Below are 11,904 nucleotides of genomic sequence, written 5' to 3' on the forward strand. Positions count from 1 at the left end.
CGCGGTGACGTTAACTGTGACGTGTCGTGGAGTGAAATTGTCGGGGAGACGTGGGGCGGAGCGAAGCGAGACGGGGCGATGTATAGGGCGGGGCTATATAGACTAGGGCGTGGCTCGCCGACGTTGCCAAGGAGACGTGGAGCGTTGCCACTCGGGGCGGAGCGACGTAAGGCTTTGAGGCGACGTGGGGGCTGGAAGACGCGTTAGGGGAACCCTTGAAGCGGCTCTGGGCCAAGTGCTGGGCATGCTGGGAATCGCCGGGAGACTGTGGGCGGGGCGAAAGGGCGTGGCGGTGTCTAGGGACAAATAGACGGGCCCTGAGGCGGCCGAGCAGAGGCACGTGCGGGGAGGGGTGGGACTGCGAGTGAGCACGGGTGTGCGTACACGTGGCGTTAGGGAAGTGGGCCGGGCCGGGACTGACAGAGGACCGTGCACCGTAGGCTGGGCGGGGCGCCCTTGGGTGGGGCCAGATATCAAGGTGCGGAGCGGAGCGCCACGACGTAACCTGAGGAGCGGGGGCGGGACTTCAGGATGTGCTGGGTGCTGGCGAGCCACGAAGCCGCCGCTCTTCAACAAGTGCCGCGTTAGCTGGGCTTTGCTGCTGGGGAAGCGCGCAAAACACCCGGAGACGGAGACTGCAGAGCGAGGAATACTTTATGCACACGCACGGAGCTAACAGAGACGGGGTACAGAATATCAAATGAGGAGCAGGGAAGTAAGGTCCGTCCTCACTAGGTGATTTAAATGAAAACCCGGCGTCCTGAAGCAGAGCTCCTGCTGCTGGCACAACTAGGAAGGATCAAGTTCCTTCCTCTCTATGCTACTAATTCGTTTGCTCCCTTCCTGTGACACCTGCTCGTCAGTCCATGTGGAGGAGAAAAACAGCTTCCAAACTGCTGCAGAAAGGAGGCATCCTCACCCCAGACCCCTCTTCGAGGTCACCCCTGGTAATTCCGCTCTAGGCACTCTCTCCCCGCTCCTTTGCTCCCGCTCAGCACAGACCTCCTGGCACTGCTTGGTGTTCTCCCCCACTAGTAAGTAAACCCTTGAGTGGGAACTTGGCACATAGACGGTGCCCAATTATCCTTGGTTTTTTTTGAATGATTAAAACAATAGTGATTAGACTGTCAGGGAAGACTATGTAATCCAATCAATTTACCAGAATTTATCAAGACTGAAAGCAGCACAACTCACTGGGAAACCCATAGGCCGAGTGCAGACTTTTGGACTGTGGACGAGTAATTCCCTGCGCTCAGTTTCATCACGAATGGTAACAGAACTTCCCTCTTAGAGCTGCCTTGAGGATGAGGCGGGCACGTGAGGAAGGCATTTAGCAAACTTTCAACAGGTGATAAGTATTAAGACTAGTGTTAAGTGTTTCATCTAAGTATTAATACAATCTATATAATGGACTCAAACAAAGTATACAAAAGTGTTTCTTTCCCATTTAATCTGCTGTTTCCATCCCACTGAACTCTTAACTCACATAAATTATTTAAGCAGCACTTCGTTAGGAATAGGAAGGCCACTGAGAGAAGCTAGGATGCTTTCAACCAAATTTTCCATTATCTGTCGTCTTGCTTGATGAGTTGCACTTCCCATGTGAGGTGTCAGAGTGACGTTCTTCAACTTCAATAAAGGATGATCTCTGAAATACAGATTAATGGAGGAAAACAGTGTCATTTGGTTTAACTTCATATTCTGGCTTCACATCCCCACTCTGAGATGAAGAAGGCTTTGGGAGGCCTCATGGTGTACTGAGATGGTACCTAGATGTACTCTAGATGATCACTCCTCATCTATTCCTGGTTTGGGTGACCCAACGTTTCTGGATGTAAAATAACATATCCTAACTGCACCCACACCATTAGTTCACAATTGCAGAACATGAGTGATGGATTAAATGATAGTGACCCGCAAGATAAGAGAGGGCCTTGGGGAGACAGATGCTGATTCAGGCATGATGGGACAAGATGAGTGCACCTTTAATGGGAATGGCATTCAGAGGGAAAAGATTTCTTAACTAGGATTAGCAGGTTAGAAGGAGCTCTCTTCCAGGAAGAAGGCAAAGAATGGGAGACAGCCTGGAAAGATAAGGTTTTAGTGAAGTGGGTCAGGCAGACTCGAGCATAATGATGGATAATATTAGAACTCAGGATTGGAAAAGTGCTGTCACCAACAGAGCCTCTTTATTTTAATACAGACAGAGGCCAAAGTAGCCACGCTACAGTGATTCCACCCCCCACGCCTCCCACCCCCGGCCCAATAGCTACTGAGGCTCAAGGGGCACGCCCTTGGGAACTTAAGGACCCCCAAACCTATGGAAGTTCTCTACAGGCACCTGTAATTTATGCCAATGCAGTCCAACCACCCTCACCTCCAGGACTGATTGAAGTAAGTCATTGTGGTACAGTTAGCAGGGATAGGACTATTCTGAAACACTTGTCTAACCCCTGTGAAGCAGGTGGGCCCTACTGTATAACAGCACACAATGGAAAACAGTCTAGGTACAAGGGTGTGAGACAGGGTGATACTCTGTCCCAACTGACTTGGAACCCAACACCTGCCCATAAGAATATCTGAATGTATAGGCAAGAGACATTGGTGTTGAGAAGGCATAGCAAATACCTCTGCAATTGTTACTGACTTATGTAATTAAGCTGCATTGTACCATGAATGTATAGCAATATGCTGTAACACTGGCACTGTTGGCAAGATTTAACTACCTCATGAAAGTAAGTCAGATGATAATACTGACATTGATGATCAATGGGAAATGACTGGCCTGAGAAATTACTGGATTTCACTAAGTATCACCTAACTTTATATACTAAATAGTGCTACATGAGTTCATCATAACATACAAATAGTGGTAGATGAAGAGGTTCAGGGCAACAAGTAATCAAAAATTACAAAAATACAATGGATTAGTTGTTTCTTGAAATCTTATCCCTGCCCCACAGTAACTCCTTCAAATGTTAGGCATAGTCATATCAATACTACTACTGAACCTGTCATATAAATACTGTAATAAATGTAAATACTCAAATAAATATCATTTTGGTGTGAGACAGCCTAGGCCAAGGGCCTTGCTGTCCATGGGGTCTCAAAGAGTCAGACACAACTGACTGAACTGAACTGAAGGGCCACAGGAGTGGCCTGTGTGATTAAGAACTGATTCCGTAGGCAGGTTTGGAGTTCTTGAATCCTGCACATTCCAAAGACAAGGCTGGCCTTTGACTGGCCTCTGGGAGATAACCTATGAGCCCTTCAGCCTACTGCCTGGTAAGAGTATCTGATACTTGGGGTCTTGGACAAAGTCAGAGAGTTGTTGCTAGTGGTTTAATTTGTGGTGAATGCTGTTTTTGTTTGCCTAGAACTCGTGGCCAGTCTGTATCAGTTTGACCTCTGTAGGAGCTGGAGTCTAAGAAGTCAGTCAGACAAGTGGGTGCTCCACGCCTACATGACTGAGCCCAGATACAAGGCTCAGTGAGCCTCCCTGGATGGAAATACTGAATGTGTGTTGTCTGCATCACTGCTGGAGGTATAAGCACTGTCCACACAACCCTTCTGGGAAGACAGGCCTGGGTCTCCTGGGCTCCACTCTAGAAGTTTTCTGCCTTTGCTGATTCTAAACTTATGTCTTTTCACTGTAATAAACTGTTAACTGTGAGTATAAAAGCTTTTCTGCATTCTGCAGGTCTTTCCAGCCAATCATTAAAACGGAAGGTAGTCTTGGGGACCCCGGCCCTACTGGCAAATGAAACTTCTTAAAATAATTTGTAGTGAATCCTTTTGTAAAATAAAGAACATTTATGTAGTATGACTAAATAACCCCGGATTTCCTACTTTTTTTCCTCACAGTGAGCAGCATCAAAATGTCTCCCTGAAAAACAAAGATGAAAACTCAAACATATCTGATAAATATCTTGGCAAAAGAGCTTTAACAAAAATGATTTCACATGGGACACTGGGAGTACATCACCTATTAGGATAAACTAAGCTTTGGGATATAACACTGGGATTTGCCCTGTGACTTGTGAGAAAAAGCTCTTTTTAGCAGGTTAGTCAACAGGGGTGATCGCATGATGTCTCAGTTTTGAGTAAGTTGGCCACTGTCTAAAATATTCATGCCTCTTTATTTATATTGAAATTATTTTTTGTTCTAGATTAGCAGCTCTCTTCTAAAGAGTCTCTTGATGAAAGTGAAAGAGAAGAGTAAAAAAGTTGGCTTAAAGCTCAACATTCAAAAAACTAAGCTCATGACATCCAGTCCTATCACTTCATGCCAAACAGGTGGGGAAACAATGGAAACAGTGGCAGACTTTATTTTCTTGCACTCCAAAATCACTGCAGATGGTGACTGCAGCCATGAAATTAAAAGACGCTTGCTCCTTGGAAGAAAAGCTATGACTAACCTAGACAGCATATTCAAAAGCAGAGACATTACTTTGCCGACAAAGGTCCGTCTAGTCAAAGCTATTATTTTTCCAGTAGTCGTGTATGGATGTGACAGCTGGACCATAAAGAAAGCTAAGTGCCAAAGAATTGATGCTTTTGAACTATGGTGTTGGGGAAGACTCTTGAGAGTCCTTTGGACTGCAAGGTGATTAAACCAGTCAATCCTAAAGGAAAACAGTCCTGAATATTCACTGGAAGGACTGATGATGAAGCTGAAACTCCAATATTTTGGCCACCTGATGCGAAGAACTGACTCATTGGAAAAGACCCTGATGCTGGGAAAGACTGAAGGTGGGAGGAGAAGGAGACAACAGAGGATGAGATGGTTGGATGGCATCACCAAGTTGATGTTTCAGTAAGCTCGAGTAGCTGGTGGTGGACAGGGAAGCTTCGGGTGCTACAGTCAATGGGGGTTGCAAAGAGTCAGACGTGACTGAGTGACTGAACTGAGTGGCTTGCTTACTTGGCCTTTATACTCTTAAAAATTGAGAACCCCAAAGAACATGTGTTTATGAGGATTATGTCTATCAACATTTATTGTATTAGAAATTAAAACTGAAAACAATGTAATACACATCATTAACTGAGTGATGATGTCATCACACATTCTGAGGAAACCCTGCTGTGCTCTTGTGAGAAAACATGAGTGGAAATGAACAACTGCTTATGAATCAGAAAAACAGTTCTGATGTGGAAACTTCTGTCTCTTTCTAGATAGGATGCTGATTATGAATTATTAATGAAGCCAATTAAACCTTTAAAAAGAAAAATAGTTTTGACTTCATAGACCCCTTAGAATGGTCTCCAGACCACATTTTGAGAAACTATTCTCAATAAATTATTGTTTTTCTCAGAAATGTCTAATTTCTAAGGCCAATCTTGATAAACTTAGATATCAAATTTGGTCAAAACATTCATCTGACAGCAATTTGCTTACTGGATGGAAATCAAAGTTAGGAATAGCTGGTTTAACAAATGACAGCATCAAGATTCAAAATAAATAAGATAATCAAGACGCCAGTCCCACTAGGCTGGATCACACGGTCAAAACATACAAGCAAATGAAATTCAATGCAAATAAATGTAAAATTCCACACTCAAACTTAAAGAAAAACTTGAGAAAATAACAATTTCAACTTTAACTGACTAAAAAACTTAATGAGTTAAGGTGTAGTGAGGCTGTGAGGAAACATGCTGCTAACACAGCCTCTGTGTAACTTCTCTGCAGTGGTCAGACCACAACATGAATACTGTGTGCAGTCTTCAGCAGTGTATTTTCAAAGGACTGGGAGGCAATAATAAGGACAACGTGTCTGGAAAGGACATCACTTAGGCTACAAGTAAAGGATATGAAGATATTTAGCCTCAAAAGAAAAAAAAAGACTATGGTGAAATGTGGTGGTTATCTGAAGGTTTGTAAAGAGAAGAATAATCAAAGTTAGCCTCTGATGCTCCAGAGGGCAAACCAGGATCAACGGGTAAAGGAAGGACTATTTGGCTCAACCTGAGAAAGACTATTCTGTGCGCTCTCCATCCATGAGGTCTGGGTCCCCAGTGCCCTAAGTGCCCTGTCTGTGGAGGTGCTGAAGCAGAGGCCTGACCCACTGCAGAAATGGACGGGTCACCAGGGGCATGTTCCAAGGCCAAGAACCTACGTGATTGCAACAGGCAGTTCAACGTGGCTGCAGAAGCCAGAAGCAGCAGCTGTCTAAGGTACCTCCCACCCAGAGGGGGAGAACCGTAGATCCAGTCTGGCTTCCTTACCTGGGCAGGGGCTCTGGGTATGTCACATCCAGCGCTGCCGCCTTAATGAGCCCGGTCTGAAGAGCTTCCACCAGGGCGTCTTGATCAACTAGCAGACCTGGGTGGACGAGACCCCTCCTCTGCAGGCCCAAGTTAGGCAGTGCTCTCTAGTTACCCTGAAACACACCTTGATCTTGTAGGAAGTTTGACAAAAAGCACATGAACTTCATTCTGCCAATCTGTTCTCAGACGCTGAGAGCCTGCCATGTGCCAGGCAGTGCACTAAGCCCTTCACAGACGCTGTCTCACTGACTCTGCCTACCCAGCAGAAGACAATACTCATTTCACAGGTGACATACTCAGCCAAAGTCATATGCTTCTAACACGCCCACCCAGGTCTGAGCCCAGGTCTGTCTGGCCCTGAGCCTGGGCCCTGCCGCTGCACCACACCACCTCCCAACCACCAGAGGATTCCAGGAAACAGCCCCCGGATAATAGTTTTATATGCATGCTAAAAAACCAAGCAGGCACAAACATGAACCATAACTGCATTTCAAATGTGAAATAGCAGAGCCTGCTTGAACAGCAGCTGAGAAGGAGGCCCTTTCCCTCAAGCAGAGAAGTCCCCTTCCCACTGGTGGGCTGGGCTGCCCCACTGGTCAAGACACAGCACCCAGCCTGCGCGTGCTGCTGCTGGAGACACCTAGCTCCAAGCCCTGCCTGGGGTGTTTGCTTTTCTAGAATCTTTGTCTCCAACCTCTGACATCACCAAAAGAACATAATGCACTGGTCCTTCCTGCTTGTCGACAGGGTATGAATTTTCGAGACCTTCAAGTGCACTAGCTTGGCCCTGTGGGATTTCACGGCAAGCACTATTATCTGGGTTTTACGGGTGAGAGATCCAGGTAGCTTCTGGTAGTGCCAAGTCTCACATGTCCTCTGGCCCCCAACCCCAAAGGCAAGTCACCGGGAAGTGTGATGCCAGCACCAATCCTCACATGTGCTCATGTCCCCAGCATTGAGGACCCAGTTTTCTCCTTTATAAATGCTCCAGAGAACTTAGTTACAACACAGGACCTATGGCTTCCTGTACACAGACACACAAAGCTCTACGCAAATGTCAAATAACCAAACAGGCTCAGAAAATTTATCCCCATAATTTTTGCTTGATAACATGTGGAAAGTCAAATTGTGATGGCCCTCCCAAGGAGATGCCCACACTGGGATATGAAACTCCCACAGAGGTTCAGCATTCTCATTCTTTATGTTACTAATTTGAGACTCAAAATGATGTGAAGATAAAAATCAGAAATATCTCTAAAGTATAATCCCTTTAACGCACCACCCACAAGTCTAGTGGATTTTTCAGACCATTGAGGGAAAGGTTGACTGGAAATATTGAGAGAGTGGCCAGGGCTGGGGGTCCTCCTGCACAGCCCTCCAGCCCACATACAGCTGGAGTGGGTACCTCTGCCGATGTTGACGAGGATGGCGGTGGGCTTCATTAACCTCAGCTCCCGCTTCCCGATCAGGCCCTGGGTGTGTGGCGTCAGGCTCACAGCCAACATCACAAAGTCCGACCACTGAAGGAGGTCATCCAGCCTCTCACAGTAAATGGCCCCAACAGCTTCTTCCTCCTCCAATTTTCTATGAAGGGAACAAGGGAGAAGACCATGTTCTGTGCTTAGAAATTCATCCGTTTGCCCCAGGAAGGAGTTTCTGAGAGGGCTGCAGATTCAGTATGTCCCCCATGGGGCCAGACTCCATGTGGGTTTAGAGGTGGCTGGACCCTGAGCTCAGGGCTTTCCCATGGAAACCTGTGCCTCTGGGTGCTCTGAGCCCTGTGTCTATGGCATTTCACACCAGACTGCAAGCCTCTTGTGGACAGGAGCTTTCTCTCACTCAGCTCTGAGCCCCCAGAGGCTGGTACAGCCAATGGTGTCAGACACGCTTTCAGTGACATGAGACACTGCTGGATATGGGCAAACATGTCAGAAACTCCAGAAAAAAAAAACAACAAAATGGGAGAGGGTCAGGAGTGTCATGTGTTCAACAGAGAGCAAGGACCCAAGGTTCTGGTGCAGGCAGCTTTTGTGCTGTTTGGGGTTCAATCCTAGCTGCTCTGCCCACCCCAGGCAGCTGATTACTCAACAGAAACGCCAAGCTCCAGGAGGTCTCAGCGTTCTTGGTAGCCACTCCTGTCCTACAAATCTGCAATACAAAACTATATGGATTCTTTCTACACATCTTGGCCAGGGGACCACCTGGAGGAAAGGAACGGCCAGCATGCGCAGCCACTGTGAAGGCCCTGCTCATATCACATGCCTGTCCCCGAAGAGCCCTGGCCTCTGCATCAGCCCTCCCCACGCTGGGAGCCGTGACGGCTACTGAAGCCTCACCACTGTCCAGTGTCCACATAGACTGAAGAGGGTGGTCCTGATGTAAGGTCTCCCAGCTCACCCTGCCTCTGTGAGTAGAAAGCTATTCCAGGGAACAGAAGCCACTGAAAGGCTCTGAACAGCGCCCTCCTCCGGCTGGTCTGCAAATGGGCTGACGTTCAAGAACAGAGAGCGCAGCCCCTTGGGGGAGTGGAATGCAGGTGAGAAAAGCCAGGGCGTAGGCAGGAGCCATCAATGAAGTGAGAGCAAACAGGCAGGTCTCAGACATAATCAAAAGACGGGGCACTGGGCCAAATGCTGCTCATGGAGTATGAGGAAGACGGTTTCAGACCAAACACTGCTGGGGGAAACCCTGTGCCCTTGTGTTATGTGTATTAAAGTGTGGGCAGCATCTCTCATGGTCAGAAAGAATCAGTTTACAAATTTAAAAAGCACGTAACTGTAGGTGAACCAAAATCTCTTTCCTCAGGTGAAATCTCTTCCATGAAGAGAAGTTTACCTGCCACATTTTTAGGGGATCATAAAAATGCTACAATCCATTCTTTGATCATCGACCCTGCTTTTCGGAGACAGAATTATGGAATCGAATAAAATGGAGAAATAATATATCGAAGCCATACTGAAGGCAGTGATGATATAAGTTCTGCTCAGTTAATTTCAAGTCCATTTTCTGAATTTTACCTGCGTTTCCTATTGTGATAGACAATCTTCATTTCAAATGCTCTGGCCCTTTGAGCAATCTTATAGCCAATGCTGCCCATGCCGATAATTCCCAGAGTGGCCCCTGCCACTTGTTGACCCATATAGTCTGTAGGAAAGTTCTCTGTATGTGGTGAAACAGCCAGCTGATGACCTAAAATAAACAAGGTGCAGAGTGGGCAGTGTGGACAGCGCCCCACACAGAATCCCCACAGCCCTCACGGGGCCTCCTGACTGAGAGATGAGGCTGGAAGAAGCCCGAGGTGGACCCTGGGTGCTCAGGCACATCTATACAACAGCAAAATGTTTCTGCACGAAGAAGGATGGATCGGACAGCAGTTTCCACATCACAAACCCAAGCCTCCTGGCATGATGCTTTAAACGAGCAACTTCTTTCACATTAAGGGAGGATCTGTGGTTAAAATTTGTTGGTTCTGGTGTGTGTGTCTGTACGTTTGTGACTACATGTATGTGTATGTGACTGCATATGTGTTTTTATATGGCTTATGTGCATATGCAAGTGCGTACATGTATGTGAGTGTGCACATGTGAACCAGCAATCAGAAGAGAACCAGCCTGGTTCTTGCCTCCTCTCCTCAAGCCCCTTCACCCCAGAGCTCCACCAGGATGACGGCCAAGTGCTGAATGGCTGAGCTGTCCTTCCTAGAACACTCCCAGTGACGTCCAGTGTGTGAAGAGGTGGGGTCTCACCTACTCATGTGTGGGCCTTCACCCCAGGGTAGCAGGCTGACTGGCCAATGGACCACCCCAGGACGTTTCCATAGTGGTGCTGAAATTACCTCACATGTACAGGTACCCCCATGGCACAGTGAGTAGGCTGTGGTGGAGGAAAAGACAGTGTCCAGACAGACCATGTGGACTGCACATGTGCAGGTGCTGAGCCTGGCCCTCACTAGGCTGTAGCAACCAAGACTGGCTCCCACCCCAGGGCCACAAGTCCCGGACACAGTGTGAAGAGACCAGGGCTTTACCAGGTGTGATATTAAACATCTGTCATCTAACCTGGAAAACCAACATCTCCTGGCTGTTTACCTTCCACGACTCTCCGAGCTGCGGCAAGCAGCAAGGCCATCCCCAGGTCTGCTGTGGGGCTAGAGACAGCATGTGGTGTGTTGGCCACCTTCACACCAAAGCTGGCCACGAGCCCCAGGTCCAGGTGGTCCAGCCCTGCCCCTGCGCTGGCCACGATCTTCAAGGAGGGCAGGCTGTGCAGGAGCTCCTGGCTGACGGCCGGCCTTCCACCCCAGATATACACAGCTTGGATCTTGGGACCCAGCTGTGCTTTATTTTCCAAAAAGTCTTGCATGGTAATGAGATTAAAGTGTCTCTTCAGGTCTTCAACATGATCTTCACATATACCATGTGGTCCTTCAAGATCAGACACCAGAACTCCAGGGAGGTCCTGATCGCCCATGGCCTGCAGAAAGACAGATACAATTTCTACTGTCAGAGAAGAGTTTTTCCAAGAGAACAATCTGTATGCTCTTCTACTATTCTTTAGATTTTCTGAACTATAAGACTGGAATTATTTCCTGGATGAATTCCTGTAAAGTCTGAACCACAACAGACCAGGACTCTGAAGGTACCAACACCCCATCAGGCCCACGTTCCTCCTTTTGGACATGGTTCTTTATTTCTGCCCTTTGGCCGTAGCAGCTGCAGTAACTAACTGATTTTTTTTTATTGTGAAAGTAAAAGATATTTGTTATTGTCTGTCAAATGAATTAAATGATGTTTTATGTTCCTTGTTCCTAATTTAAAATAAGATTTTTTTTTTTAACATTTTATAGCTTTCTTCCAAAAAGAAAACCAGCTGCTTTCAAGAGTTGAGGCTAATGAGTGCATTTTATCTTCGGGTCACAGACTTGGCTAAAAATGTTTAATATGTGTTCAAAGTTCAGAGCATAATTGGCTAAAAAAAAACTTGTGTTACTTCTTGGACTTTGAGCAAAAGATTAAAAGAGTTTCATTCAGGATAAGACTTTAGTTTTACAGAGAGCAGGTTTAATTTCTGCCTGCTTCCAGTTGGTTATGGAGCAATAAAACACATCCATCATGCCATCACTGTCAGTGGGTGCACACAGTGAAGACCCGAGACCATGCACGTGACTCGTGCCCTCTCCAAAGGTGAAGAGGAGATGAGAGTCAAAGTGGGGAGAGATGGCGGTAGTGGAGGGTGGAAGTGTTGGGCAGATTCAAGAGCTTACCCCGTCCCTGGGCTCTGTCCCTTGCTCCATAACTCCTTTCACCAGCACCAGCCTCTAACCATCTCCACTCACAGTCAGGAACTGGCCAAGGAGCATGAGACAGGAAGTGGGATCCCCATTAACTGCTTTCCTAGAAGGGAGCACGGGTCCCACCTGCTGCTGACCCTGGTGCTCAGAGGAGAGGGCAGGGTTCAAAGAGAGAACTTTGGCTCCAGCAGCGCTCTGCAGCTGATTGAAGGTCTCTCAGGCTTCCTGGGTTCTTGGTGAAACTGACATGATATTTACAGGTGTGTTTTACAGCTGCGCCCTGAGATCACATCTCATTCTCCTCGGCTAGTTTCTGCACACAGAGAGGTAAGTGGACTTGCCTCTAG

General features: G+C 47.2%; 1 protein-coding gene across 1 annotated transcript; it reads right to left on the reverse strand.

The window, feature by feature from the left end:
- Positions 1-1,491: 1,491 nt before the first annotated feature.
- On the reverse strand, positions 1,492-10,737 carry LOC128067569 (probable 2-ketogluconate reductase). Its single transcript, XM_052660605.1, has 5 exons — positions 10,356-10,737; positions 9,285-9,456; positions 7,673-7,851; positions 6,226-6,322; positions 1,492-1,648 (listed from the first exon to the last, which is right to left on the reverse strand). Exons 1-5 carry the CDS (start codon positions 10,735-10,737, stop codon positions 1,492-1,494), a joined length of 987 nt encoding a protein of 328 aa, XP_052516565.1.
- Positions 10,738-11,904: the final 1,167 nt, after the last annotated feature.

The sequence above is a fragment of the Budorcas taxicolor genome, chromosome 22 (assembly GCF_023091745.1).
Source record: "Budorcas taxicolor isolate Tak-1 chromosome 22, Takin1.1, whole genome shotgun sequence".
NCBI lineage: Eukaryota > Metazoa > Chordata > Mammalia > Artiodactyla > Bovidae > Budorcas > Budorcas taxicolor.

What these genes read in the sequence shown, in the direction of transcription:
- LOC128067569 (XM_052660605.1), bottom strand. Translation starts at nt 10,737, where the DNA reads ATGGGCGATCAGGACCTCCCTGGAGTTCTGGTGTCTGATCTTGAAGGA. An exon ending in TATCACAATAGGAAACGCAG is followed by an intron (nt 7,852 to 9,284) that starts GTAAAATTCAGA and finishes TTCCCTTCATAG; the next exon opens with AAAATTGGAGGAGGAAGAAG. An exon ending in TACCCAGAGCCCCTGCCCAG is followed by an intron (nt 1,649 to 6,225) that starts GTAAGGAAGCCA and finishes TCTGTATTTCAG; the next exon opens with AGATCATCCTTTATTGAAGT.